General features: G+C 56.6%; 2 protein-coding genes across 3 annotated transcripts in view; one reads left to right on the forward strand and one right to left on the reverse strand.

The window, feature by feature from the left end:
• The window catches only part of SIPA1L3 (signal induced proliferation associated 1 like 3), a 96,169-nt gene extending 81,426 nt beyond the window's left edge, over nt 1-14,743 (forward strand). The window contains exons 15-20 of the mRNA XM_040633909.1: nt 462-627; nt 1,390-1,636; nt 4,014-4,157; nt 9,468-9,603; nt 11,221-11,302; nt 12,530-14,743. Coding sequence (XP_040489843.1) covers nt 462-627; nt 1,390-1,636; nt 4,014-4,157; nt 9,468-9,603; nt 11,221-11,302; nt 12,530-12,673 — 919 coding nt within the window. The 3' untranslated portion in view covers nt 12,674-14,743. The remainder of the gene's footprint in view (nt 1-461; nt 628-1,389; nt 1,637-4,013; nt 4,158-9,467; nt 9,604-11,220; nt 11,303-12,529) is intronic.
• A 1,979-nt stretch (nt 14,744-16,722) lies between these two features.
• DPF1 (double PHD fingers 1) lies at nt 16,723-24,255 on the reverse strand. 2 transcript variants are annotated; one of them, XM_040633911.1, is made up of 11 exons: nt 24,099-24,255; nt 23,907-24,014; nt 22,444-22,571; nt 22,094-22,183; nt 21,597-21,675; nt 21,265-21,396; nt 20,323-20,373; nt 20,108-20,227; nt 18,879-18,991; nt 18,201-18,282; nt 16,723-18,026 (listed from the first exon to the last, which is right to left on the reverse strand). In XM_040633911.1, the coding sequence occupies exons 1-11, from the start codon at nt 24,121-24,123 to the stop codon at nt 17,956-17,958; spliced, it is 999 nt and encodes a 332-aa protein (XP_040489845.1). In that variant the 5' UTR covers nt 24,124-24,255; the 3' UTR covers nt 16,723-17,955. The 2 variants fall into 2 exon arrangements, with proteins under 2 accessions (XP_040489845.1, XP_040489844.1); XM_040633910.1 differs by having other exon boundaries at nt 18,201-18,312.
• Nucleotides 24,256-26,884: the final 2,629 nt, after the last annotated feature.

Raw genomic sequence — 26,884 nt, forward strand, 5'->3', positions numbered from 1 at the left:
GGCCTCCTCCACTCCTCACTCACCAGGCTTGACCCCCTCAGAGCCCAGCACCTGCTTCCTTCCACCTGGAGTGTTCTTCTTTGCTCTCACCCCCTTAGAAGAGCCATGCTCCATCCCCACTGATCCCCACCCGTTTACCTGGCTTTATTTTTCTTCAGAGCTCCTCCCTCTGCCCCACCTTATGGGATCTCTCTTTCTGTTCATTTATTCATTGTGGATCTCCGTGACTGGAGGTCAGCTCCATATTCACTGTTGTGTGTCCCCCGCCTAGAACAGGCACAGCCCAGGGCAGGTTCCCAGGAAATCTTGTGGGATGAGTGAATGGAGAGAATAAATGTGATCCCTCTTCCGGCTCACTTCCAGCGGGTGAAGGGGGCAGCCAGCCTTCTTGGGTCAGGACCGCTTTGAGAAGCAGCATGAGCTTCTGCAAGGCCCCTCTGACCCCAATCCTCTCATTCCAGGCAGGTGGACACCAATACGAAAAACGTCTTCGGGCAGCCACGGCTGAGGGCATCCCTCCGAGACCTCCGCTCCCCACGGAAGAACTACAAATCCACCATTGAGGACGACCTGAAAAAGCTCATCATCATGGACAACCTGGTGCCCGAGCAGGAGAGAGATGCAGGAGTATGTAGTATCGGGCGGGCCGGTAGCCATGGGAGTGCGCGGGAGGAGGGCGCAGGAGCAGGACAGAGCTTCCTGCCTGTGGCCTCCACCTGCGGCACCTGCCAGCCCCATTTTGGTGTATGTGGCTTCATAGCCAGGAGTCAGGTCGTCAAATTAGGGGCCAAATCACAGCATAAGCCAGCCTTGGCAGGCATGTAGAGGATTCATTCCTCTCTAGGGTAGCTCACGTGACTGGAAAGGGATGCTCTTACTGGCTCTCATGTCCCTCTCCTGGGGCCCAGAGTGGAAGCAGCTTCCTCCCACCCAAACCTTGTGGACCAAGAGTGGGGGTGGGGTTCCCTGGGGAAATTCAGGCTCTTGTTACCCAAAGGCAGGGGAAACATAAGGCTCCCTTAATCCCTCGACACTGCTTCTCTTCATTCTTGTCCCCGCCTACTCCTGGTTGGCCATACTCTTCTGGGACCAAGCTGTCTCCAGTGGTCCCCACCAAGGACTGGCTCCCATAAGGCCAGCTTAGGTCACACCACCTTCCCTAACCTTACCAAGAGCAGGAGGGTGGCGATGGCCTCGAGAGGGCCAGGAGCAGGAGGGGAGGGAGGAGGAGAGGAGGTATCCCCAGGGGAAACTTGAGGTGCTTTGAGCAGAAAGAGATGCTGGGTGGGTAAGACGCACAGCTGTCTGGGATGGGAAGACACCTGTGAGGACAATGACCAGGAGCCAGGCCATGACCGCGCCCCATGACTGTCCCTGTCTCGTCAACAGTCACCACACAAGAGCCTGCAGCGGACGCTGTCTGACGAGAGTCTGTGCAGCGGGCGGCGGGAGCCCAGCTTTGCCAACCCTGCCAGCCTGGAGCCGGGCCTCCCCAGTGACGTGCTATTCACCAGCACCTGCGCCTTCCCCTCCAGCACGCTGCCCGCCCGCCGCCAGCACCAGCACCCCCACCCACCCGGCGGCAGCAGCCCCAGCACTGTCCCTGCAACAGGCAATGGCTTCCCCGAGAAGAAATGTGAGCCTGGGCGCACCGGGGCTGGTGGGGGGTTTCCCCCAGTGTTGGGAAGTTGGGGGCAGTCTACACTGGAGGTCATCAGTGTTGTTGTCAGGCGAGGTGGGGAGCTGGGGTACGTAGGAGCTTCGGGAGGGGTACTGTTGGTCGGGCACTGTGTGTCACCGACAGAACAAGGGATTGTTAGCCAAGCATCACGGGGTCTCCTGGGGACCACCTCGCTAGAAGTCTGGACTGCCCAAAGATTGGAGTCATCTGATGCCAGAGGGGGGTTTTAGCCCCCACGGCTGCAGATAGGAAGGCCCTGAGGATCGGGCTTTCCGTTAGCTGCTCCCCCAGCTCCCTGTTCCAGCAGCAAGCAGATGGTTTCGTGAATGTTTATTTACTTACCTGATTCGCCCCAAGTCTGCCAACTCTTGGAGGGAGGAGGTGTAAGGGGGTGACTCATCCATCCTTTTACTCATCCAGCGACTACTTACGCAGCATCCCCCACAAAGGGGTCACAATGCACATGGCCCCCATCAAAACCCGTGCACCGGCAGGGCGGGCCCTGCCTCCAGCCCCCCTCTAATCCCTTATGCACAACCCCAAAGGTCCAAAACTGAGAGGTGATGCAGAAGTTCAGGCCAGGCTCATTGAGCAGCAAAACCCAACCCAGACAGCCACGGGGCTGTTTGTTTATTGCCCTTTTCTACCCCACGTGGTGTGAGCAATCGTGACTTCAATTGCAGATCGCTGGCCCTGACTACGGGTGCTGCCCAGCCTTTCCGGAGGCTGGTGTGTAATCGGCAGCACCTGTGCAGCTCCCTCTGCGGCAGACAGATCTTGACTTCGGAGATGTGTCTACCCCAGGAGTTTGGGCTGAGGACTGGATATCGTTGAGGTGGACCTCCCCAAAGCCTGCTCCCTGTCCGTCCTCATCCCCGTCTCAGCTCTAGGCCGGCCTACCCCTCACCGCATTAAACCGAGACTCAGACACGTTAGTACGTGGAAGATGCTGCGTACTGTCCCTGACAGGTGCAGTAAGCACTGAAGAGCACTAGCTCTTTATTATTATGTTGGTATTCTTCCGTCTGGAGCAAGCATTTTAATCCCCCTGTGAGTCAGGTTTGTACCTCGGGACTGGAGAGCAGGGTTAGGACAGAGTATTAACAGGGACCTTCTAAACCCCAAAGCCTGGTGGGGTTGGGTGTCGAGCAGGGTCAGCGTCAGACCATGCAGTTCAAAGTCAAGTGCCACTGCCAGCGAGTGTGAACTCGAGCCAAGCATCTCACTCTGAGCCTCGGTTTCCCCCTCCACAACACGGGGGGTCATCACAGCGCCTCCCTCCCAGCTATTGGAGGTGAGGCTGTGAGATGGTGATCCCCAGAGCGCGCCCAGCATGGTTGGGCCCTGCCTTTCCTGCCTGAGTCACCTCCTGACCTCTCTGTGCTCCATGGCCGTCCTCTGTCCCCTCCCCTTTGGCAGCTGTGAGGGGTCAGCAAGATGAGGCCCGGGGCCTCCGCCCGGCACGTGAGGCTCAGCCGATGGCTGCAGCAAATGCAGCTGCTGCTGCTGTCACTCCGAACCCGGAGACACCAGGGGCCTCTCTCTGCCCTGCCTTCTGGACAGGGACCCAGCAGGTCTCCCCACGGTGACGCTGCCGCCACCGGACACTGGCCACACACTGACGACCCCGATTTATATTTGTGGCCTAGCACTGCCTCCCCCTCTCCACACCTCCAGAAACAAACTTGTGGCCCACCCCCGGCCTCCCCATCTCAGGGCTGGCTTCAGAATTCTGAGGTCACCCTACACACTTCTCTCTGGCCCACACTCACCTCCCCTCTTCTGGGAGTCCGTTTGGTTTCACGTACAAAATCATTCCAGGACCTGCCACAAAAACACCACCCCCCCCACCTCACCCAGTGCTGTCCACTCTCCCCAGCAGCCTCCTCACTGCCTCCTTGCTCCCCACCCCCACACGGTCCTGCCTCCGCACACAGCCAGGGGGAGCCTGTGAGCGCCTGCATCAGGTCGCATCCCCCCCTGCTCAGAGCCCACCTGTGGCTCCATCCCACTCAGAGTAAAAGACAGAGTCCTCCTGACCTACGAGGCCCCACTCGGTCCAGCCCCGTCACCTCGGACTTCACCTCCCACTGTTCTGTCCCTCTCACCCCATCCCCACCCACATAAACACCTGACACTCCCACCCTCTTACCTGCTGGCATTTGGCATCTTCCAATGATGGTAACATATTTATTTGATCGTATGTGCTGTTATAACAATTATATAGCGTAATAGATAGAGCTACACAGAAAGTAAAACAGAATGGATGAGCGTCTTTGTTTCCTTCACGTTGTCATCCTCCTCACCCCCACCCCCCGCTCTTCCTACCCAGCCACCATCTCTGCCTCGGAGCTCTCGCTGACCGATGGGCGGGACCGGCCACTGCGGCGCCTTGACCCCGGGATGATGCCCCTGCCGGACACAGCTGCTGGCCTTGAATGGTCCAGTCTAGTGAACGCAGCCAAGGCCTACGAAGGTAGGCACCTTCCACCCCACCTGGCCCCATCCCTCCCCCCGCTCTGCTCTAGAAGGACCAGCAGAAGGCCTTAGGGCTTTGAAGTAGGGCACACGCAGGATCCAGAATTAGGGGGAGGCAGGTTCACATCCTGCCCTGGCTCTGGCTCACTGTGCAGTCCTGGGCAAGTGTATTTGCCTGTCTGATCTACAGAACAGGAACGTGCCTGGGGCCGCAGTGAGGATTGCATGAAACACCATGTGTGAAACACATCAGGCACAGAACGAGCCCTCAACAGGCGGTCCCTTGTATCATGTCACAGGGCGAACTTATAGTCCTCCAAGTTGTATTTAGATTTGCTCTGGCTGCAAGCGGCAGAAAACCCAAAGTAACAATGACTTAAGCATGCAAGGTCTTATGCAGGTGAAAATTCCTGGAGTGGGTAGCCTGGGACTGGAGCCGAAGTTCCATAAATTGCATTAGGGCGGGGCGCCTGGGTGGCTCAGTTGTTAGGCGTCTGCCTTTGGCTCAGGTCATGATCCCAGGGTCCTGGGATCAAGCCCCGCATCAGGTTCCCTGCTCAGTGGGGAGCCTGCTTCTCCCTCTTCCACTCCCCCTGCTTGTATTCCCTCTCCGCTGTCTCTCTCTCTCTCTGCAAATAAATAAATAAAATCTTTAAAAAAAAATGCACTAGGGTGCAGGCTCCTTGTGCCCTCTGCCATTTCCGGGGGCCTCACCCTCACGGTCCAAGATGGCTTCTAGAGTGCAGGCCACTGTGTCCAGCTCCGAGCAGCAGGAGAGAGGACACATCCCCTGACACTCCTCCTCCACTTCCTTACCATGGGCCGGAGTGTCACACACAGCCGTACCTAATAGCTCCAGGACAGGCTGCCTGCAGAATGAGGCCATGTGCCCAGCGAACATTTGGGATTTGTTCTTAGGGAAAAAGGGAAAACAGATAATGAGGGACAGCTAGCACTCTGCCATTTCCTTCCCACGTGACCTTGGGCAAGCAGCTTTGTCTTTCTAAGCATCAGTTCCTCATCTGTAAAATGATACCTATGGTGACCCCTGACAGACATGAACATATTCTTCTGGCTCTTTTTTTCATCTTTTAGATGATAGCTTTGCTGTCCTTTCTTCAGGAAGCCCTCCCTGATATCCCGTAGTCTGGATTTGGCACCTGCTCTGGGCTCGCCCAGCACTGACCACTCAGGGCCACTGCTATCCGGTGGTGGGTCTGTCTTCCCTGCTGGACTGGGAGGGCAGGACCCAGGACCATCTTGGTCACTGCTGGATGCCCTGAATGGGTCTGGCTCAGAGCAGGATCCCTTAAACCAGACCCATAGGGTACGTGGCCTTCCTGTTTCCATGTTTGGGTCAGTCCACATCTGGCACATGGCCTGGAGAAAGCTTCCCTCCTTGTCTGCTCCTTTGGTCTCTTCCATCCTACCTTGCAGCCTCTCCCATCACAGGATGAAGACAGTCAGGCCTCCGGGGGTGGGCAGGGTGGGAGGGAAAGCGGTCGGAGAACACCAGGCTGGGCCTCTGGTCTACCCCCGCCTTATGCTCAGGAACCACCGGCAGGGGAATGGCTGCTAGCAGGGGCCCAGTACTGCAGGTAAACTGGACCCTCAGAGCTCTGACACACAGCGGAGGAGAGGGTTGCTCCACGGCACTTCTGGGAGGAGGTGACACGGCCACCATGACATTACAGGGCATCTCCACAGAGCCAGCACTTTATCACCTTACAGACATCACTTCTAACCTCTGGTCTCAGGGATGTGTTAGGATTCCTGTTTACAGATGAGGAAACTGAGGCTCAGCTGCCAGCATCCCCCACCTGGCCACGGGCACACGGGGTCAGGATTCGAAACCAGGCCTAAAGATCCTCCAGAAAGATGGGCATAGGAAACAGACCACTTATAGAAAAAGAAACTCAGATGCTCTTACACTTTTGTACATACGCTCAGGCGCTCTCCTCATTGAGATGAATTCGGGTTGTAACTCACTGAGCTACAGTTCTTCACCTCTCCGAGCTGCAGAGACGGAGGTGGAGGACCCCGTGGGTGAGCAGGGGAAGGGGGCCCCTCGTGTGTGGCAGGTGCGGTGTAAGCTGGATGCAGGCCCTGGCACTGCCAGATGGACAGTGCACAAGCCCTTTCTCCCCACAAATCTCGGGAGTCTTGGCACAGGGAAGCCTTTCCTCTAAATGTGGCCCAGTTGACCATCACCCCGTGGTGTGTCCATCCTGGCGTGGACTTGGGCAGACCTCACCTCTTACCCATGATCTGAATGGCCACTGAGGGAAGGCGGTGGTGACTTGGGGGACAAAAAGTTCATTTTTTTTATCCGTTTATTCGTTGATGCCACAAACTCGATGCTGCCGGCCCCAAGGACTTCACGTCCCCCTACAAGTCACGGGCAGTGTCAGGCTGAACATTACTTGGGTCCAGGACTTTGGGAGGGAGGGGAAGGAGTGGGGCCAGCGCAGGATGTGACAAGTGAAGGCATCCTTGTCTCCTGAGGGAGGAAAGGTCAGGCGTGGTTAAAAAGGAAAGCAGAGCCTCCAGCCTGGGTTTGAACCCCAGCTTCTCCACTGATGAGCTGGGTGACAAGGGGTTGGCTTCTGCTGCCTCAGTTTGCTCATCTGTAAAGTCAAGGTGACATTCCTACTGCAAGGTGTCTGTAAGCACTGATGGGTTTACGTAGACTTCCCGCGCTTACAAACGAACGCGCGTCAGCATTTGTAGCACCTGTGCGTCCCTGAGGCCGTTTGGGATTTTAACCCCAGATTCAGGATCCAGGGAGAGAATCTGAGGGCCTTTATCAATTGGACTCTCCAAGTCTCCACAGGGTCCCCAGGGGGTCTCACTCCCTGGGTTCCCCAAGCAGCTGGCTCTTCATCTGAGGGGATGCATGGGGAGTGTGGGGGCATGTCCCGGGAGGGGTGCCAGGCAGCGGGGCCACCTCCTCTCTCCCCACCTCTCTCTTCCCATGGGTGTCCAGGCATCCCGGGGCCAAGACCACTGGTCTGTGGGAAGCAGCGGGGAGGTTCCAAGCTGCTCCCTGAAGACCAGATGCCACCAGCACCTGTGGTATTGTCTTCAGAAGGCAGAGCTGTCCAGACACTGAGCCCCCGCTGTGGGCTTCTGGGAGAGACTGGGGCAGCCAGAGCCCCACCTCCCCGCAGCCACCCCATTTACACTGCTCCACCCCCCCACCTTGCCTAAGGAGCCAGCACCACCTGTGAGAAAGCTGGGGGAGCAGGTTGGTGGCACATCAGAGTCCCCCAGGGGGGTTTCTCCTCCTTCTCTATGAAATTAATAAATGAACCCCCGCAACACCACAGAAGGTTAGGTAATGGGTGATGTGGGACTGTGTAGCAGAAAGGCCTGGAAGGAAACACACCAGTGCCACAGTGGCAGTTACTTCCCTGTGGAGCAGGGCGCGGGCCGGCAGCAGAGCTGTGAGCTTGGTTGGTTTGTTTCCGGGATGTTGTATGTGCGTTATCCTGTGTGATTCAGACGGATGGAAAAGACTAAAGGAATTATTGTTAATTTCGGTAGGTATATTCACGGCGTGATAGCTATGGCATAGGGAAGCTTCTGTGGGTGAACCACAAAAATAATATGGGGTTTGCTTCAAAATATTCCAGAAAAAAAAGTAAAGGAGATCACATCTTGGGGTGCTAGAAAGTAAGGAAATGCTTTAGCAAAGGGGGGTGGGGGGAATGGAGCAGTCAGGGGCACACGGGAGTCATCCTGAAGAGCTGCCAGTGGCCGAAGTTGGAGCAGTTGAACAACAAAATAAATAAGAGCGGTATTGGATTCTAACCCAAAGAAGAGAATAAATGTCCCTGAGTCCGTGCTCATGTAAGTAGTAACTGAATAGACAGACGGTGGCTCTGTGACAGCTCTTCCTTATAAGAGGATCCCCGTTCATCTAGAAGGAATGAGGAAAATGGAAAGTCATCATTAAAATAACACAGTAGTGATTGATGATTTCTAAAATTAGTGGGGAGACTTTCAGCAGAAGCAAAGTGTTTACATAGCCTCAAAGTATCTACCCCAAAATATTTAATGAACGATTGCGTAGTCCCCAAGTGCTTTCATACTCGTCCCTCCAGGAGGTGGGGCTTCGTTTCCTTTCGCTGTTGGGAGCGGGCCAGACTCAGCATCTCACTCCTAACTCAGTGGCTATTGGAAGGGAACAGTAGTCACTTCACAATGGAGAGAGCCAGTGGACAGCCCTTTAACCAAGGGAGCAAGGTCACCATTGCTGGTAACAAGACACATCAACATCTGGGACACCTGGGTGACTCATTGGGTTAAGTGTCCGCCTTTGGCTCAGGTCATGATCCAAGAGTCCTGGGATCGAGCCCTGTGTTGGGCTCCCTGCTCAGCGAGGAGCCTTCTTCTCCCTCTGCCTCTGCCTCTCCCTCCACTCGTGCTCTTTCTCGCTCTCTCAGTCTCTCTCAAATAAATAAAAAATCTTCAAAAACAAAATAAAAACTTCTTTAAAAATGTCAAAACTTGAATCGGGGGCCTGCCTTAGCTGGGTGGCCAGCTTGTGCCCCTGAGCTCCTGGTGGCACCTGTGCCCAACGGGCACGCAGGGACTCCCCCCCCCCCGGTTTTCTGTGCCCACATATTCCACTGTCCAGCTGTCCCCGGGGCTCACTGACCTAGTGGCTCTGAGAGGGTCCGGCTGCCACCAGTTCTTACCCTGACAGATCATCTCCTGGTCCCCGTTTAAAAATGCAAGTGCTCAGGCCCCGTCCCCAGGGTGAGTCTAGGGTGGGACCTAGGAATCGGAGCCTTAACCACCATGGGATGTCTTTTCTCTCTTCAGTAGGATAGTATTCTCTGTCTTGCTTCTCTTTTCACTTTTGAAATTTCACAGACATTCTCAAAACCATAGTGCAAATGAATCCCCATGAACTCCTCACCCAGCTTCAACCTCATCCACTTGTGGCCATGTTTTGCATATCATTCCTTGTTGATGAAACCAGGTCATTTATGCCGAATTTGGGTGGTTACTCTCACAATGTCATTTCACTTGTTTCTATCCCTTGAATTTTGTTTAAACCGTTCATTGGGTCCAGAATCTTGCTCAGAATCAGGATGGGATTTTTGTGTGTCACCTGGTTTGGGTTTGGGGCAGGAACCCATCCTAAATGCCTGTGTTATCGAGCAAAAGTGATTGGGAATGTCGGGGTGGTTTGGCTGGGAGGTGTGCGGGAAAGGTGGTTAGTCAGTGGGGCAGAGGTACAGGGGGGTGGAGGGACGGGGAGCCCGGCTGACCCCTCTCCCCTCTCTCTCCTGGGCAGTGCAAAGAGCCGTCTCGCTTTTCTCCCTCAACGACCCAGCTCTGAGCCCGGAGGTCCCACCTGCACACAGTCCTGTCCACAGCCACCTGAGCCTGGAGAGGGGGCCCCCCACTCCCAGGACCACCCCAACCATGAGGTGAGGTTTCCCTGGGAACACCTGGAGGCCGGCAGCCTGAGTCCCTACAACCCAGATCCACGGCCAGTGAAAGAGGGGCCACGGGGGTGGGGGGTGAGAGGCAGCTGCTGCTCGGCATCCCCCACCACCCCCTCCACACTAGTTGGGGGAGACATCTACTCTTCTCCCCAACAGACTGTGGAGTAATCCACGCACGGGGACCCAGTGGTGGCCGAGTCCAGGTTAGCCCCATCCCCATGGATGGAGACAGCACTATAAGCCGTACAGTCAGTTCACTTCTAAGTTGTGAAGCGCTAAGGAGTGCCCCCCATGGTACCCCCCACCCTGGTCCCTTCCTGCGTTTCATTTCCCCTCCATCTGCTCCTGGGTCCCCTCTATACATGCCTGAATTATGCAGACGGTCACCTCTCCCCTGGCAGCCCGAGCTGGACTGTCCATGGACCCAGGAGCTGGGCTGTCCATGGACCCGGCAGGGACGGAGGAGGACGGGGAGACAGACCGCTCACATCTGTCTTCTCACATCTAGTGCAGCATATCTGACTGCACTCGCTTGGCCGGAAATACAATTAAAAAGAGGGAGACAGAGTGGAAAGGGCATGTTCGCACGTCCGTGGATTTCAGGAGTTCGCGTCACTCTCACCGGCGCACCTCGCCGTGCAGGCTGACGTGTACATCAGCGGGGCGCTGCACTTTATGGGCAAATGGAGGGATTTTCGACGGAAATTTTGACTCTTCTGGGTTTTTCTGACTCTTCTTTTTTTTTGACTCTTCTTCACACTCCTCTTTCTCTCTTTCTTAAATAAAATAGATAAATAAAATCTTTTTTAAAAAAAAAGAATGAGTTCCTGATCTCATTGATCTGTTCTATTGTCTTTTGTTTCTTTTGTTTTGTTTTGTTTTGCTTTGTTTTGTTTTAGTTTCTATATCATTTATTTCTGCTTTAATCTTTATTATTTCCTTCCTCTGCTGGGCTGCACAGAGGAGGAGCCATAGGCTGGGTTGCCCTCTCTAGGGGATAAGGACACGGTGCCCTCCCAGACCACGTTGGGCCAGGAGCTGTGTTAAACTGAGACTGTGCCCAGCACAGGGTAGGCTCTCTGGAAGGGCAACGCTGCCATCATCTTTGTCGGTGTCCTTTATTATAGTCCCCAAGGGCAGGCCTTCCCGTTCATTGCCCATTGCAGACGCAGGGCCCAGGTCTGCGGGGTGCTCGGTGGATGTCCGCAGGCGGTCTCTTTGTATTGTGCCACGTGAGGTGCTCACACCTGGGAGGAGTTTCTCCCTGAAGTCCAGGCATGGTCTGTGCCTGGGGGGAGGGCACTCTTCAGGGCAGGCACACACCCAGCCTTCCACAGGCACCCGCAAGCCCCGTCCACATCCACAGATCCACAGCCCCCACGTACACCCACAGACATACTCCCTCTGGGTGGAGCGCAGCAGGGAGGAGGGCTGGCTTCAGGCTTCCCCCGGAGCCCCTCCTCCAGGCATCCCTCAGGACCCCAGCAAGGATAGGGATCCCCAGAACTTCAGGGACAAGAGGGTCCTGGGCCCCGTGGGTCTGGAACCCTCCCCGGGGCCTGGGGGCCTTGAGTCTCACCCTGCCCCCTGTGTTTCCAGCGAGGAGCCTCCCCTGGACCTGACAGGCAAGGTGTACCAGCTGGAGGTGATGCTGAAGCAGCTACACACAGACCTCCAGAAGGTAAGGCCGCCGGGCAGCCAGCCCTCGCGGTGTGCGCCGCCCTGTTCGTTTCCCCGACGCTCGGGCGGCGGGGGGCCGCGAGGCTGAAGCACCTGTCCCCACCCCACCCCACCCATCCTAGGGGCGCCACCCAGCTTTGAAGGAATGCAGTCATGAGCAAAGAGTAGAAAGTGACACCACCGAAGTTTGGTAAGCACATGGAGAAAACTAAATTCCTAGAGGAAGAACAAATTGGCCCCACGTTTTCAGAGGGCAGTTGGACAATATTTATTTAAAAACAAATGGGATTCTGCATCTTGTCGATCCCGCAGTTCTGCTTGTGGGCATTTGTCCAGCAGAATTTCGAGCATGGGGACAGAGATCCGTGAGCAGGGTTGTTCACTGCTGCTCCGTTGGCAATAAAAACTTGGCTCCAGTGCAGCTGTCCCTCCACAGGAGCGTGGTTATATAAAGGACAGGACACCCGAGCAGTGGAATATTCTGCAGCCAGTTAAAACACTAGCAGGAATCTGTGTATTTACTGACATACAAAAGAAGTCGAGTCACTCAAGTAGGAACTAAGCGAGCTACAGAACTATTGCCTAGAACATCGTCATACTTAAGAAAAAACAATGCGTAACGTCCGTGGTCAGAGGGTTATCTGGAAGGCAGCATTCCGAATTGTTCGTTATACTTATCTCCAGGATGTAGAAGCAGGGGGAGAGAAGTAAGGGCAGAGAACGTCTGCTTGTTGCTTTATACACTTTGGGGGAAAAGACAAAAAGGTGGCAGAATATATTGTGCGAGTCTCAAGCCCAGGAATCCTAGGGGCCCCGGTTCCAATGCCACCATGTAATACTGTGTGACGTTGGACAAGTCGGCTGCCTTGGGATGTCACAGAGACTGGAAGGGCATCTCAGAAGGGCCAGCGGAGCCCGTACAGGCAGCCCTTGTCCGCATCCCAGCTCCCCACCTGCTGTGCGAGGCTGGGTTTCCTCTTCTGGGAACCTGAGCCTAACAGCAGTCCCCCAAGTCCGTGGGTGGCTGTGAGGGTAAACTGAGGTGATAATCATTGCCATGAGGTCTCTGTTCTAAGAGTTGAGGGGGACGGGTCCAGAGAGATGAGGCGATTTGCCCAGGGTCGCTTAGCAGCCAGCAAGCAAGCCCAGCTGGGATTTGAACCCTGGCTGCCCGGCGCTCTGGAGGCCGCCGCTGTTCCCACCAGCTGACGCCAGCTCCGCCCCACAGGAGAAGCAGGACAAGGCAGTGCTGCAGTCGGAGGTGGCCAGCCTGCGACAGAACAACCAGCGCTTGCAGGAGGAGTCACAGGCCGCCAGCGAGCAGCTGCGCAAGTTCGCCGAGATCTTCTGCAGGGAGAAGAAGGAGCTCTGACGAGGCCCCCTGGCCGGGCCACCTGTGGGCTCCCGCTCTCCCATCTCCCTCAGCTCGCTCCCCGGTTGCGAGTGTGACCGAGATGACCCAGCCAGGGCCCCACTACCCTCCTCATGGACATGGAGACCCTGGACGGCAGTAGGCCTCACCAGAGCTGGGCCGCTGTCTGCTCGCGGTCCTCCGGTCCCACAAGGTGATCCGGTCTCAGGCCCCTCCTCTGAACTGCCCAGCTCTGGTCCGTGACACTGGACCATGCCCACCCTGGCCCCCGGGGGCCCTAGCCTCTTCCTAGGACCAAGCCATCGGAAGCTGTAGGAAGGGGAGAAGGGAGGGCCAGAGTGTGTCTCCAAACCCCACAGCTCCAGGAGTCCACAAACCAGGTTTCTTCACTGCGTACAACAGAGTTTGGGCTTGTGGGGCCAAGCCCCCTGCATGAGAAATCAGTGTGAGACTGGCCCAAGCCTCCCCCAGGCCCCAGAGAGAGGAGGGCCTGTGTGGACACTGGGCAGGGCTCTCAGTACTGGTGTGCTCACTCCAGAAAGCACGGACATAACCCCCTTCCAACCGTATTGTTCCAAAAAGCCGCCCGGAGCACTTTCTTAGAGTTTCGATTCTTTTCTTGGGACCGCAGGCTGGAGAGAGGAAGCCCCAGCATCCAGAGTCAGCTTCTCTGAGGGGAAACTCTATTTGCACACTTGGGACCATTTCTACAGTCTTTTTTCGGTCAGCCCCTCAACCGCCAGAGGCCACCTTCCAGCTTCTGCCCAGACCGCAAAGCCCGATCTCTCCTCCCCAGCCCCACCAGCTCTGACCACACGGCCGGGGCCTCTTCCGGGCACCAAGAGGGGCTCCACGAAGCCCTCAGGTCAGGGCTGATGAGAAAACAGTCTTCATCTCCTCTCTGGTTTTGTTTTCCCTTCGCGAACAAGCCGACATCCGGACACCCTCACTGTGCTCCCCGGGGGGGTGCTTTGCTGTGTGAACCCCCACGGGATGCTGGTTCTCTAAAGGCAATAAGGGGCAGCTTGCCAGTCAGCCAAGCCAGAGCGGTACTACGCTGTTCACCCAGGAAACAGAGTTTCTTTTTTTTCCTTTAAAAACAAAAAAGATATATATATATATATATTTATTTTTTCATGTAGAGTTGCGCCAGAACAAGTCTGTATGGCCACAATCTGTGGATTCCCCCCAACCTCAAGCTGAGGATCAAGGTGTGTCCCCCACAGGCTGGGACTCAGTGGGAGGACTCCCGAGGGATATAGTCGGGGGAGCAGGCTGGTGGGCTTTCCCATTTGGGGAGGCCCCAGGCAGGGGGAGTTGGCCCCGCTCCAGGCAGCACTCTCTGGGCTGGAAGCCAGCACCAGGTGGCCCAGCCCTGGTCCAGAGACCCCACCGCTTTCTCTTTGGGTCCAGAAACCTCAGGGAAGGGGGCTGTGGGGACCACACGGGACACAGGCATTCAGAGAGGTGCCAGGCGAGATGGGGAGGGGCCAGGCTGGGCCAGCAGGGGCAGCAGAAAAGGACACTCTTGTCTCCCTGCGATCAACCTCTGACCCCAGCAGCGCTGCAGTCCCGAAGAAGCCCTCGGAGTGAGAGGAGGGCCGCAGGTGTGGGGCTAGCTTGGTCCTCCGCCCTGGCCAACTACTGTGATATCTCTGCCCCTCTTCCCCACCCCGTTTTTGGAAGGGTTCTCCAGGACCGCCCCACCACCCTTTCCTCAGACCCTAACCTGGAGGCTGCCCACCCCCACCCCCGCTCTTTTTTTAAGTTCTCTTCATCTCTTCAGATCATTCAAATCATTTTGGGGACCTAATCATGTACATTGACAAGTGTAAATTATGATTTTTTTGGTTTTGTTTTCTGTTATTTTTTAAGGATCTCTGAAAAAGAAATCTATTTAATTTGAGGTTGGTGTTCTATCTGAAGGCTTGAAAATAGCAGGGGGTTTTTTTCATTATGTTGATTTGTTTCATTTGGATTTTTTATTCTTTATTGTCTCCCCCCCCCCATCCCTGTCTTGAGATTTTTTGGCATGTTTCTGGAAGTTTCAAAGGAAATAAATGTTTCATAGAAATGGCTTGTGTGTTCACTAGCTGGGCAGCTGCCTGGAGTCACTGATGAGGGTGTGGTCCAGCGTCAGCCCCCTCCTCCTGTCCCCCTTGTCCCAAACGCCATCTCTCTCTCTCTCTCTCTCTCTCTCTCTCTCTCTCACACACACACACACACACACACACACACACTCTTCCCTAAGCACCAGCCTTGCTAATTTCCTTTCTTTGGAACCCAAATGACAGGAATCCAGCCCTCAGAAGGTGAGAAAGTCCTTAAGTTGAAAAGAGGAAGAGATTGCACCGAAGAAGTCATTTCTATCGGCCAGAAAGCCAGCGGAGCGGGCCGGTTTCAGATTTAGTGGTCAAACTTAAAAATCTGGAGGTTGTACAGACAGCCGGATTTCCAGCCTGGTAAATTTGTCCTTTGCAGCGGGACTCAGAGCCAAGGGGCCCCTGCCTCCTTTGGCTGCGGCCTCTCCAGGCCACACCCTCCCGGCGCTGGCTTATTTGCATGCCCCCGCCCTCATCGGTGGGAGTAGGCCTCCCACTGTCAGTCGTCTGGTTGGTGGTTTCGGGTGCAAATCAGCCCCTGCTTCCAGGCCAGGGGGGAACACAGTGAAGCGGGGGTGTCCCATTACCCCCTCCCTCCAGGGGCTCTCCTGGCCCGGCTACGCAGCAGCCCTGATGAAACACTCGCAGTTTGACCTGGGGATCAGGGCCCAACTGATTTTCTGAATCTCAGAATTCCACGTGAAAATCCAAGGTCTGGCCTCTTGTGGGAAGTCCGGATCCGAGAAGCAGCCCAACCTCCTGGCAGGACTGGCCAGGTGGCTAAGTCTTCCTGACCCGCCTCACCCCCTTACCTGTCATTGAGTTTTCCATCCCTGAGCTAAAACCTGATGCTTCTCTGACTCAGCCTCTCCCCTGCCCCCCCCCGAAAAAATATCTTTTTCCAAAACGGGTATATATCCTTTTTCCAGAGGAGGTGGACCAGCTATTTCCACATCTCCTAAAAATTCTAGAGTGTTCCAGACACTCTCCCAGTCTCCACCCTCCTTGAGGCCCCATCCTCTCCCCGTGCCGCCCTACCCCCACCAGCATGGGAACGGTGGAACAGGCTGTTCTCACATCCTCTCCTGGCGCCTGTGACACACACCAACGTCCAATGCCCCGCAACTNCACAGTCACCCCTGGCTCTGTCCCCAGCCAACTTCTGAAGCCCTTCATACCTTTGGCTGTCTCCACATTTTATTGTTCCCTAAATTCTTTGTCCTCTCCCCTGAAGGCTCATCTCTGTGTCATTGTCCTGGGACTTTACCTGTCCCTGGATCCTGTCTCTCTCCCCACATGTGCTTCTCTCTGATTCTTCTGTCTCTCTCCTAATTTATGTGCCCGGGTTCTCTGCCTCCCCTCATAGAATCTCTCCTGCTTCTCCAGATCACTCTCGACTTCCTCCTTCTGTCTCTCCCTGATGTGTCTGCTATTTTTTCTTACTATTATTTCCTCTCCCACTGAATCTCCATCTCTCTTCTCTTCTCTCCCCCCCCATCACTCCTATGGCTCGCTCATCTACCTCTCTCCCCAGATCTATTTCTTCCCTCTCCTGCTCTTGTTCCCATTCTCTATAAATGTGTGGCTCTGTGTCTTCCTCCTGATCTGTCGGTGTCCTGGTTCTCTCCACATCCCACCTCACCCAAATCTGCCTCCCTCCCAACATCCCTGGGATGGGGAACCCCAGGTGAGGTCAAGCGATTAGGAGGAGGTGCTCCTGGCACCCCTGCCCCCTACCCTAGCCCAGAAAGGCAGCCTCTTCATCTTTCCATCCCTTCCCCCAGGCCCCAGCTCCCGCCTCCCCCCTCACTGCTGCTCGCTGCAGCTGCAGCAGCCCGTTGCCAGGGCAACCACAGCTGGCTGGGCGGGAGCCCCCTCCACCCCATCCCCCCTCTCTCCTTTCCGGCGAGGCTGGGAGGAGCTGGGACAAAGCCAGAGAAAGGCGGGGTGCAGGGGTGGGGGAGATGGAGGGAGAAGAAGGTCGGGCTGGCTCCAGCTGTTAACCTCGGTCAATTCTCCCTCAACAAGGCCCTCATCTCCCCTTCATGGCGATTGCCCCCCAATCCAGCCCGGAGAACAAGGCAGTCGTGGGCAGAGGGGTCAGGCCCAGTTTAATACACAGAACAAGTTAATTCACAGCAGAGGCAGGCAATAAAGGAGACTCGTTTACAAGGGGGGGGCATGCCTGGATTGGGGGAGACCCCCCCCAAGCCCACCACCTCCCCCACTTGCAGTCTCAATTTCCCTTTTTTTTTAAAACCCGAACAACAAACACACACAACCACAAGAAACAACCACGCCCCCTCGCTACCCCCAAAATGGCCAGCGAGGGTGGCAGGGGGCAGCCCGGCCTGGCCGGTGGGGAACTGGAGCAGGGGAAGGAGGAAAAACTAGTCTGTTGCAGAGTCTGTGCTTCTCATTCCAGCAGGCGCTGGGCAGGGGCCCGCCTGGCCCCCCCAGCCGATGCCCACCAGCCACGGCAGGCCCCAGCCAAGGCAGGCACAGAGCGGCAGGGCGGGGCTCTCAGGGAGGGAGCAGGAGCGGAGTTCAAAACCATGGTTCACGTCATGCAGTATCCACGGTGGGCACCAAGAGGGGGCGAGGGTGGACACCACACCCACCTGCCCTGGGCACAAGGGGGGAATGGTGCCCACTTGGGGTGAGGAGGTGGGACAGCTGCAACTCCAGAAACTGGGTGGGGGGGCTGCTAGGCAGGAAGCTGGCTTAGACTGGTGCCCAGTGGATGTGCTCAGCAGTGCCCCCTCCGCCCAGCCAGGCCTTATAGGACTCTTTGTATATATTAATTTCTTTTTTCTTTTTTTTTTCTTCTTTTTTTTTTTTTACTTTTTGACTTTTTCTTTAGAAAAACGCTGTGTCCGTGCCTCGGGCTGGCATCTACCACCCCTCATGCCCGCCCAGAGGCGGGGTATGGCTTTGAGGGGAGCAGAACCCCCTGGTGCCCATTTGCCAAGGGATGGGGAAGGAGAGGAAGGGAGAGGGGCCCTGCTGGGCCCACCAACCCACAGGGCAAATATTCCACTTGCACAGAGGGAAGGGGGTGCCCCAGCCCGCTCTCGGGCTCCCCCTCTCCCCCTCCCACTGTGGAGCACTGAGGGCGGGGAGAGCATGGAGGAGCTCGGGAAGCACCACCCCAGAGGTCCAGGTGCGCCAGAGCCAGGCCTAGGTGAGGGTGATGTAGGCAGAGGCCTTCTCTTTCAGGTGCCGAAGACAGAGGTGACAACTCCAGCTCCCTGGGGGCGGGGGGGGGATAGAGACAGGGAGTTAGGCCCAGGTCCCAGAAGGGCTGGCCCACCTCCCTCCCAACCAGCAGATACAGTCCCACAGTCCTTGGTCTTCACCAGCAGGAGGACAATTTTCAACCCACCCCCCACCCCACCCCATGCGGTGCCCACCTCTTCTCTCACCTTCCGGGGGCTCCGCCATGGGGGGACTCAGGCAGTACATGTGGTAACCCCGATCGCAGTCGTCACAAAACAGCAGCTGGTCCTGGGGGGTGAGACCCGCCCAGCTGGCACCCTGGGGGCACGGGCACCAGAAACCGGGGTGGGGGGGCTGGGGCAGGGGTAGGTCCCAGGGGCTGGGGAAGGTGAGCCCTCCCACGAGAAGGGGCTCCGAGAAGGTCTTTGAAGAACCCAGCTTGGCCCAGCAGAACACCCCTGTGGTCTGCCCATTTGCAGCTCCTAGTCTGGGTTTTATAGATTCCGTGGAACACTTAAAAGGACACCCAGATGGTCTGATACCGGCTCTGGAAGCCGCGCATGTGGGCTCGGGTCCCAGCTCTACTATTTGCCTAGCTGGGTGACCTCGGGCAAGTCAGTTCCCCTCTCTGAGCTCGGGTCCTCTGTGAAGCGGGGGCAGGAGCACCTACCTCCGAGGGTGGTTGGGAGGAGTCAGAGAGCTGAAGAGCATAAGTGCTAAGTGCCGGGCTCAGTTAATGCACACTACCAATAACAATAGTACCGGTTACTAGTGCTCCCCGGGGCGGGGCTCCGGGGAGAGGCTCTAGGCCCCGCTGGCAAAGGCGGCGGAGGCGCGGGGTCGGGGGCCGCCTGGGGGCGCGGCCGGGGGCGGCGCGCACTCACGTCGTTCTCCGAGGTGCCGCACAGGCTGCACGACTTGCACTCGATGCACTGCCAGCGGTAGGTGCGCACGGCCGCGGTCATGTTCACCGTAAACTGTAAACATGAGGGGTGTCCTGGGGGCCGAGGGGCAGGGGTGCGGTTAGGGGCCATCATGCCCCTGGGGGCCGCTGAGCCCCGGGGAGGAGATGGCTCGCCCCCCCCCCTTGGCTCCGAAGGCGCACTGCCCCGACTCCGCCCCGCTCACGGTGCCGGGCGACCACAGGCTACCGCTTCCGTGGCCACCAGGCTCCTACCCAGCCACCATGGTAACCACATTCTGCTCCCCAGAACACCATGGCAACCGCATTCCATTACCCACAGTGCTGTGGCAACCACTTTCTACCACCCACAACACCCGGGCAGCCACGTTCTGTTAACCACTGTGCTGAGGCAGCCACATTCCATTACCCACAGCAGAATGGCCAACAGGTTCTGTGAACCACAGTAACGTGGCAACCACAGTCTCCCAGCCACGGTGCCATGGCAACTGCCTGCCACAGTGGGGTCCCCACGCTCCGGGTTCCCTGCAGCCCAAGCCCATTACCCAGGACACCACAGCAACCAAACTCTCTCTGACACTGCTTAGCGATGCCCGCCCACTGGCCGTCCCACTGCCCTGGTGCAGAGACCCCCTCAGCCACTACCCCTGGTGCCACAACACTTACAAGCCACAATACCCAGTATACCCAGTCGCCATGACAACCGTATCGCACTCCCGGTAATACCATGACAACCCCAAGTCTTTACCCGCTGTGTTAAGGCAACCACAGTCTATTACCTACAAGCCCACCCTGGGAAACCACATTCTGTGAACCACAAGTCCATGGCCAGTGCCGTCGGTTATCCACAGTACCCAGACAGTGGCCATCCATCTTGGATGGCCATCCATCCATCCATCTCACTATCACAGTCCACTACCCACAATGCCTCGGTGACCAGCTTTCATTACCCCTTGTGCCATGACAAGCACAGACCACTACTAGCAATGCCATGACCAACACCTCCCGTTATTCCCAGAGCCTCTCTGGCCCCCTCAGTTTCCCACAGTCCTCAGCCATGGAGTCCACTCCACCAGCTCTGAGTCCTGTCCCCCCACCCCCAGCCACATTTCTCTGCCTCCCACCCTCCAGATCTGGATTCCTGGGGTGCCCTCCACCCCGGCCCCCAGCAAGCTCGGGTAGGGGTATCACCTGATCGCCCACAGTCAGCACAGGAGATGAGGTCCTCGGGACACCCCGTCTTCTTGGAGCCACCCAGGCAGAAGTCACAGTAGCCGTTGGGGATGACAGTGCCGTCAGGCGCCTTCTTGGCTGAAAGACAGCAGCAGGCAGGGGTTGACGCAGACAGGCAGGGGCACCTAGTCAAAGGCTGCTGTGGAAGTCGGGGCAGAGGGAGGCGTCCCTACCTGTGTGTTTCCTCTGTGCCTCAGGGACCCAGGCCAATTCTTTGTAAAACTCTGGGGTTGGGGGGACAGAGAGAGGGGCTCTCACCATAGGCAAGGCTCCACCCTGCCCCCAGCCTCAGCCCCAGGGGTGGACCCCTTTTTCCAGGCATGGGGGAGGTAAGGAGAGAGAGTAGCTGCCCCCAAGCTGTGGCCAGGAGCAGGACAGAGTCGGGGGCCCAAACAGTTCTCATCAGGAACCCCGAACTCTCTGAGGACAACTCACGCATCCTCTTTCTTAGGTAAAAGTGCAAATATCAGCTTTCGGAAGAGCCCCCTGCTTCCCCATTCACACAGTTCTACCAGACAAACCAGTGCTGCCTGAGCCCCAACTAGATAAAAAGTGGGTACACCACTGGCCAAGATCTGGCATGGAGACTGACGGACATTCACAAGAAAAATCCTGAACACAGAGGTGCCTGGGGTGGAGTGGGGACGGCATGAAGGGACTGCCCTCTCCCACCAGGAGATGGGTGGGAAGACAGTCTCTCCACTGGCAGAGGCTTCCCCGAGCCCTCCCCCACCCCTCAGCTGTCAGGGCTGGCATGGGATTGGCATGAGCGGGCGCCGAGGGCTTGCAGGCCACAGACCCTGCCCCTCAGCCAAAGCTTAGCGGAGAAGGGAGAAAGGGAGGCAGGGAGGGAGGGGAGTCATCTATCACCCCCCTCCCCAAGCTCTAATTGAAACAATAAATCAGACCCAGAAATATTATGCCCGGCCGGGAGCGAGGGAGAGATGGTTGGTTGCCATGGCAACCCCAGAGCCAGCATCCCCATGGTCGGTGGGGGGAGGGGACCGCTGAGCTGGAGATTTTCCAGAAATGTCTAATGTGCCCCCTCCCTCCCAGGCTCCTCAGCCCCCACTCCCAGGGTCCCTCACTACCCCACAGCCCGCCTGCCTGCTCACGTTTATGGTTGTTTTTCCGGTGGAAGGGCAGGGCGTGGCGCTCGGCGTTCTCCTCCCCCTCCTCCTCAGCCAGGTGGGTGTGGGTGTAGTGGTAGCTGAGCCCTGGCCGGTTCTTATACCGTTTCCCACAGACTGGAGAGCGAGCAGGGAGGGCCTGTCAGCCCTCCCAGCCCAAGCGGCCTCCACCCTGGCCTCGGGGATCACGCCTCCCCCCTCTGCCAGAGGCCTAAGCATCCCCTCCCACCGGGCTCTAGAACGGGAGGGAGGGGGCCGGCAGGGGAGAGGTCTCTAGGCCCCACTCTCTCTCTTTCCCCCTCTTCAGAAGGACTCACTATCACAGACATACGGCTTGTCTCGGTCCTCCAGGGAAGCGGTGTCCTGGCGTTTCCGGAGACCCCCGATGCCGTATGCCTGGAGGGAAGAGTTGGGGACAGGGGCAAAGAAAGGGAGGGAACTGAAAGAGCTTTCATCATTTGAGCCCGAAAGGTGAACCACTTCCTAACCATGAGCCCCGACATTTCTGAGGTTCTGTTTCCTCATCTGTAGCGTGGGCATAAAGGTGGTCTAACCCACTGCACAACCTCTGTTTTGCAAATGGCTTAACAATATCCAGGCCTCAGTTTGCTCCTCTGTAAAATGGGTATACAAGCCTACACACACACATACACACACACACACACACACACACACACACACACACACCTTGGGCAGCTCTGGGGATTAAATGAGGTCAAACTGGGGCAAGGCCTGACCACTGTGCATGCTCAGTACACGGGATCTGTCACTGAAGAGCGGGGTGATGGAGAAAAACGGGAGGGGCGGTTAATACCTTTCCTTTAGCCCTGTTCTTCCTCCTGGGAATGTCATCCTCCAAGTCTTCCACCTCGAGATCATGTGGAAACTCCAGCAGTTGCTGTTTCTGGGGACCAGGAGAAGGGAGATTGAGGTCAAGAAAATGAGGAACGCTGTCCTGCTTTGTGGGGGTTGTGGACACAGCTGGAGACTGGGGGGAGCAGGACAAGTCAGGAGGTCTTCCAAAAAGAGATGCGGTGTGGAAGGATGGAGACTTAGGATGCCCAAGCCCTAGGGTGCCAGGGGCGATTGCAGAGCAGGGCCAGGGTGGGCCGGGGCAGGTGGCTGGGGGTGAGAAGGCAGCCGGGGCCTGAGGGGCGGTCCCACCTGGCAGTCCATAATGGTCTCCTCCTCCTTCAACTCAATCTTCTTCTCCCCTGTCTCAGCACACAGTAGCGCCTCAAGGACTGGCCCTTCCGGGAGGCCGCCCTCCTTCTTCAGGGGTGCCTCACAATCTGGGGACAAGGCCATGGTGGGGTCAAGTGGGGAAATTGCCCCTGGAGGATTCTTCAAACAGCCCAAGTCGGGGAACCATGCCCTTCGCTTCAGGAAAGAGGCTTTCCCACACTCGACCAGCAACAAGACCCAAAGCTGCAGTCGTACATACTGGGAAGAATGCTGAGACCCTGGGAGAGACCGAGCCAGACCCTCAGACCCGCTCAGACCCACGCAGAAGGAGACACGGCCAGACCCTCACTCACACCTGGGTGCAGATGGAGAGGCACAGATACTCCACCAGGATGCACATGGGAGATACAGACCGATCATCTTGAGACAGCCAGACACACAAAGGAAGAGATACACCGAGACGCGTGGAGGAAACACATCCAAGCCCTTGGATACACCCGGAGACAATCAGAAAGAGCCATTAAACCATCAGCTGTCCCTAGATCCCCATGAGGAAGACAGCCAGACCCTACCCTACACCTGGACGCACAGCGGGGAGAGACAGACATTCCTAGAGAGGATCACTCAAATGGATACATGTGGACATACACAGGGGAGACACACAGTCCCTCTGAGGCAGACAGACACACCCAGAAAGACACAGCCAGATGGACACTTCAATACACCTGGACCCACACAGACCCTTGGATACACCTGGACAGGGGAAGAGAAAGAGCCAGTGACTCTGACAGTCCTGGTCACATCCAAGAAGTAAGGAAGCCCCACGCTCTGGCTGCACCAGCACTCGTGGGCAGAAATACACCTAATACACCAGCCACTAGGGGAAGAGATTCTCCCAGCCGTTCCAAGGCATCTGGACACTCAAAGGAAGAGACAGCCAGACACCCTGATACACCCAGACACAAGACACACTCAGCAACAGCTGGACACTCTGACCAGACACACACAAGACTAAGTAAACCCTCAAGTTCTCTTGGAAACACCTAGAAAGAGACACAGACACTTAGATACACTCCACTACAGATGGAAAGACACTGACACGTCCAGACACATGCAGGCGCCCATAGGAAGAAATACAGCCAGACGCTGACACATCCCAGCTCACCGGGGAAAATACGCCTAAACACACGTAACAGATACCACTCTGCGCCCCTGATACACCTGGGCCCAAGTAGGAAAAGATCCAGTCCAAGTGCAAAGCCTAGTCACTCAGGGAAAACCGCAGAAGGTCTGAGCTACACCCAGACACACACCTGCAGACACTCGCTCGGAGGGAAATAAAGGCAAACGCTCGGATCCACACTGGCGTCATCACACGCTTATCAGCGTGCGCTAGGGACACCGACGGGGCCACCCCAGGCACAGGATGAAGCTCCACCCACCGATCTTGTACTCGCAGGGCCGGAGTCTGGGGTCCTCCAGGATGTTGAGTCTCCGTTTCTTTCTCCAACAGCGCGCGGGGTACGTGTAGATCTGTCCGGGGGCCAAACCTGGAGTGAGAAGGGCAAAAGGCCGTGAGAACACGGAAGACGGCCGCAAAGCCGCCGCCCCGCCCCCGTCCTCCCGGCCGGTACCAGGGCCGCGGTGGGTCTTTTCCATCCAGATGTAGCAGTTGTTCTGAGCCACGCCGGTCTGCGAGTCGAGGAAGGGCAGGCGCAGGCTGCGCTCGGCGCACAGGCGCGCGTTGTAGCTGCGACAGTGCTCAATGGCCTCGCGGTAGAAGTCCTCGCCTAGGCTGCGAGGGGGCGAGTGAGCGGGCGAGTGGCTGTCAGCAAGGGCAGGAGCGCCTGCTCGCCCAGCACCCCTCCCTCAGCGCGCCCCTCAGGAATGGGTGCGCCGACTCCCCCAACCTCACCTCTCCCCTCCTGGCGTTCCTGGACTCGGGAGCCCCCAACCGAGGGCCCAAGCAGGGCTGGAGCCACCGAGTAAGATACACACAGTATAGAAACAGACCAAAATGCTCCAGGACCCATCCATACATGCACATATCAAAATACACAACACAACCAAACCACACAGGATTCTCGCACAAAGAGAGACATATCCCAAAACTCACAAAGGAAAACCGGACAAATCCCACATATATGCACACACAAGTATCTACTGAGAAAACACAAACATCGTGGTCACCTAGTGTAGGAACAGACACATCATACATATATCCATGCAATACACATCACATATCCAAAGACACACAACATAAACAAAGCACCCGCACAAAGACACACAACATGAGCACAGATCACACACACAGCACTATACACACACACACACACACACACACACACATCCAAAGACACACAGAGATACACAAATATTATGAGAAGAATGTTAAACTACCCACACACGCACTTACATACCCTAAGATACAACACAAACAAAACACACGCGCACACACAATATCCAGACACACTATACAAAGAAATCACACAGATTCACACAGGACACACACGCACACAATCACAAAGATACATAATATAGAAACCAACATCTAAAACACCACATATTCACACAAAGATGCACACAGACAACATAGAAACAGACAAATCCACCCATAGTCACACAAAATTTTACACATAAATACGTCCATACCTACAAATCAAACACAGAACACAAATGATGCAGTTTCAGAGGACATGTGCACACACTCAAAGACCCAAATATCCAAAGATACCTAGCGTAGTCTAAAATAAATTAAACACATCCACACACATTAAAAACAAACAAACAAACAAACAAGTGACACACACTCCACATGCCAAGACAAAGGTAGTGTGGGCTTCACTCAAGTTTACCAAGGCTCCCGCACCCCCAGGCCATTTCACTCTCTCCCCAACCCAGGGGGTCGCGGGGCGGGACATGACCCCCTTCCCCCGAAAAGGACCCGAAGAGGACTCCGAGTTCCCCGCACCCTCCGCTCCTCCAGGAGCAGCGCATCGGACACCGTTCTTGCCAGAGACCCACAGTCACACACATTCGCACCCCCGCGCAGCACGGCCCACGGTGACAGCCCCCCAGACACCCCATCGGCCCCACCCCCGGCCGCCACACACACACACACACGCCCGCGCAGACCCGCCCGCGCGCCCTCTCCCGCCTCCCGCTGGCCCGCAGCACCTCAGGGGGCCGGGGATGACCGTGGCCATCTTGCTCCCCGGGTCCTGCCCCCAGCAGGTCCCCGCCGGGTCGGTCCTCCCAGCGCTCGGGCGGGCGCTGAGGCCGCCCATCCATTCATTCCCGCGGGGCGGGAGCACCCGGGCCACAGCCAATCACGACGGCAGGGCGGGCCCGCCCGGGCCATGCTGGGAGTGGTAGTCCCGGGCCTGGGGGCCGGCGGGACCCCGAGGGGAAGGGGGCGCAGAGGTGCGGCCCAGGGAGCGCGCACGGTCACTCACACGCGCCCGCTCTTACGCGCATCCAGTGTCCCCGGCATCCACTCACATATGCACACCTGGACTCGCACACACCCCCGTACGGCAGTTTACACACACATTCACACGTATACTCACAGCCTCCCACGCAGACTCACGCACACTTCCCTCCCACACCTTCACAGACTCACATACATTTACACTCACACAAACACTTCGATGCCATGAGACTTAGAGATACCTCAGAGGTGCCCACACAAACGTCCCCACCGGCGTGCCTGCACTTGACAGGCTGACACCTCTCCCTCCCCCATCCCCAGCCCTCAGCTCCCGAGAACCCTAGCTGTCCCACTAGGGCAGTCACTCTCACAGTGACCCCGCCCTGCTCCAGCCCGTCCTTCCGCAGGCCTGGTAGCACAATGCTGGCAAGGAGCAGGAGCCGCACCTTGGGGGTTCAAATCCTGGCTCTGCAACTTGCTGGCCATGTGGCCTTGGGCAAATGACTTAACTTTCTGGGCCTCAGTTTCCTCATCTGTAAAATGAGGATCACACCTCACTGGATTGTTGTAAGGACTAAATGAGTAAATATGCATAAAGTGTTTTTATTTTTTTTCCCCCATGCCCAGCGTGGAGCCCACCCTCTGTGAAATCCAGACCTGAGTTGAGATCAAGAATCCAACGCTTAAGGGACTCAGCCACCGAGGCACCCCCATAAAGGTAAAAGGCACCCTTTTAAAAGGTACCTGGCAGGTAGTAGACGTTCAGTAAATTCACTCCACAAAGAGGATCTGATATGCAGTAAGATGTAAAATGGCGATAGCCAACCATTACTAGAAAGAATAATGCCTGGCACATAATAGATGCTCAATCCGTTTTTGCCGAATGAGTAAATAAACATACTGAGTGGCCGCCATGTGCCAGAAGTTCTAAGTACTTCGACAGGAGTTAACTCCTACAGTCCTCACAATGACCCTCCGAGGCGATGCTAT

The sequence above is a fragment of the Ursus maritimus genome, unplaced genomic scaffold (assembly GCF_017311325.1).
Source record: "Ursus maritimus isolate PB19 unplaced genomic scaffold, ASM1731132v1 scaffold_19, whole genome shotgun sequence".
Classification (NCBI taxonomy): Eukaryota; Metazoa; Chordata; class Mammalia; order Carnivora; family Ursidae; genus Ursus; species Ursus maritimus.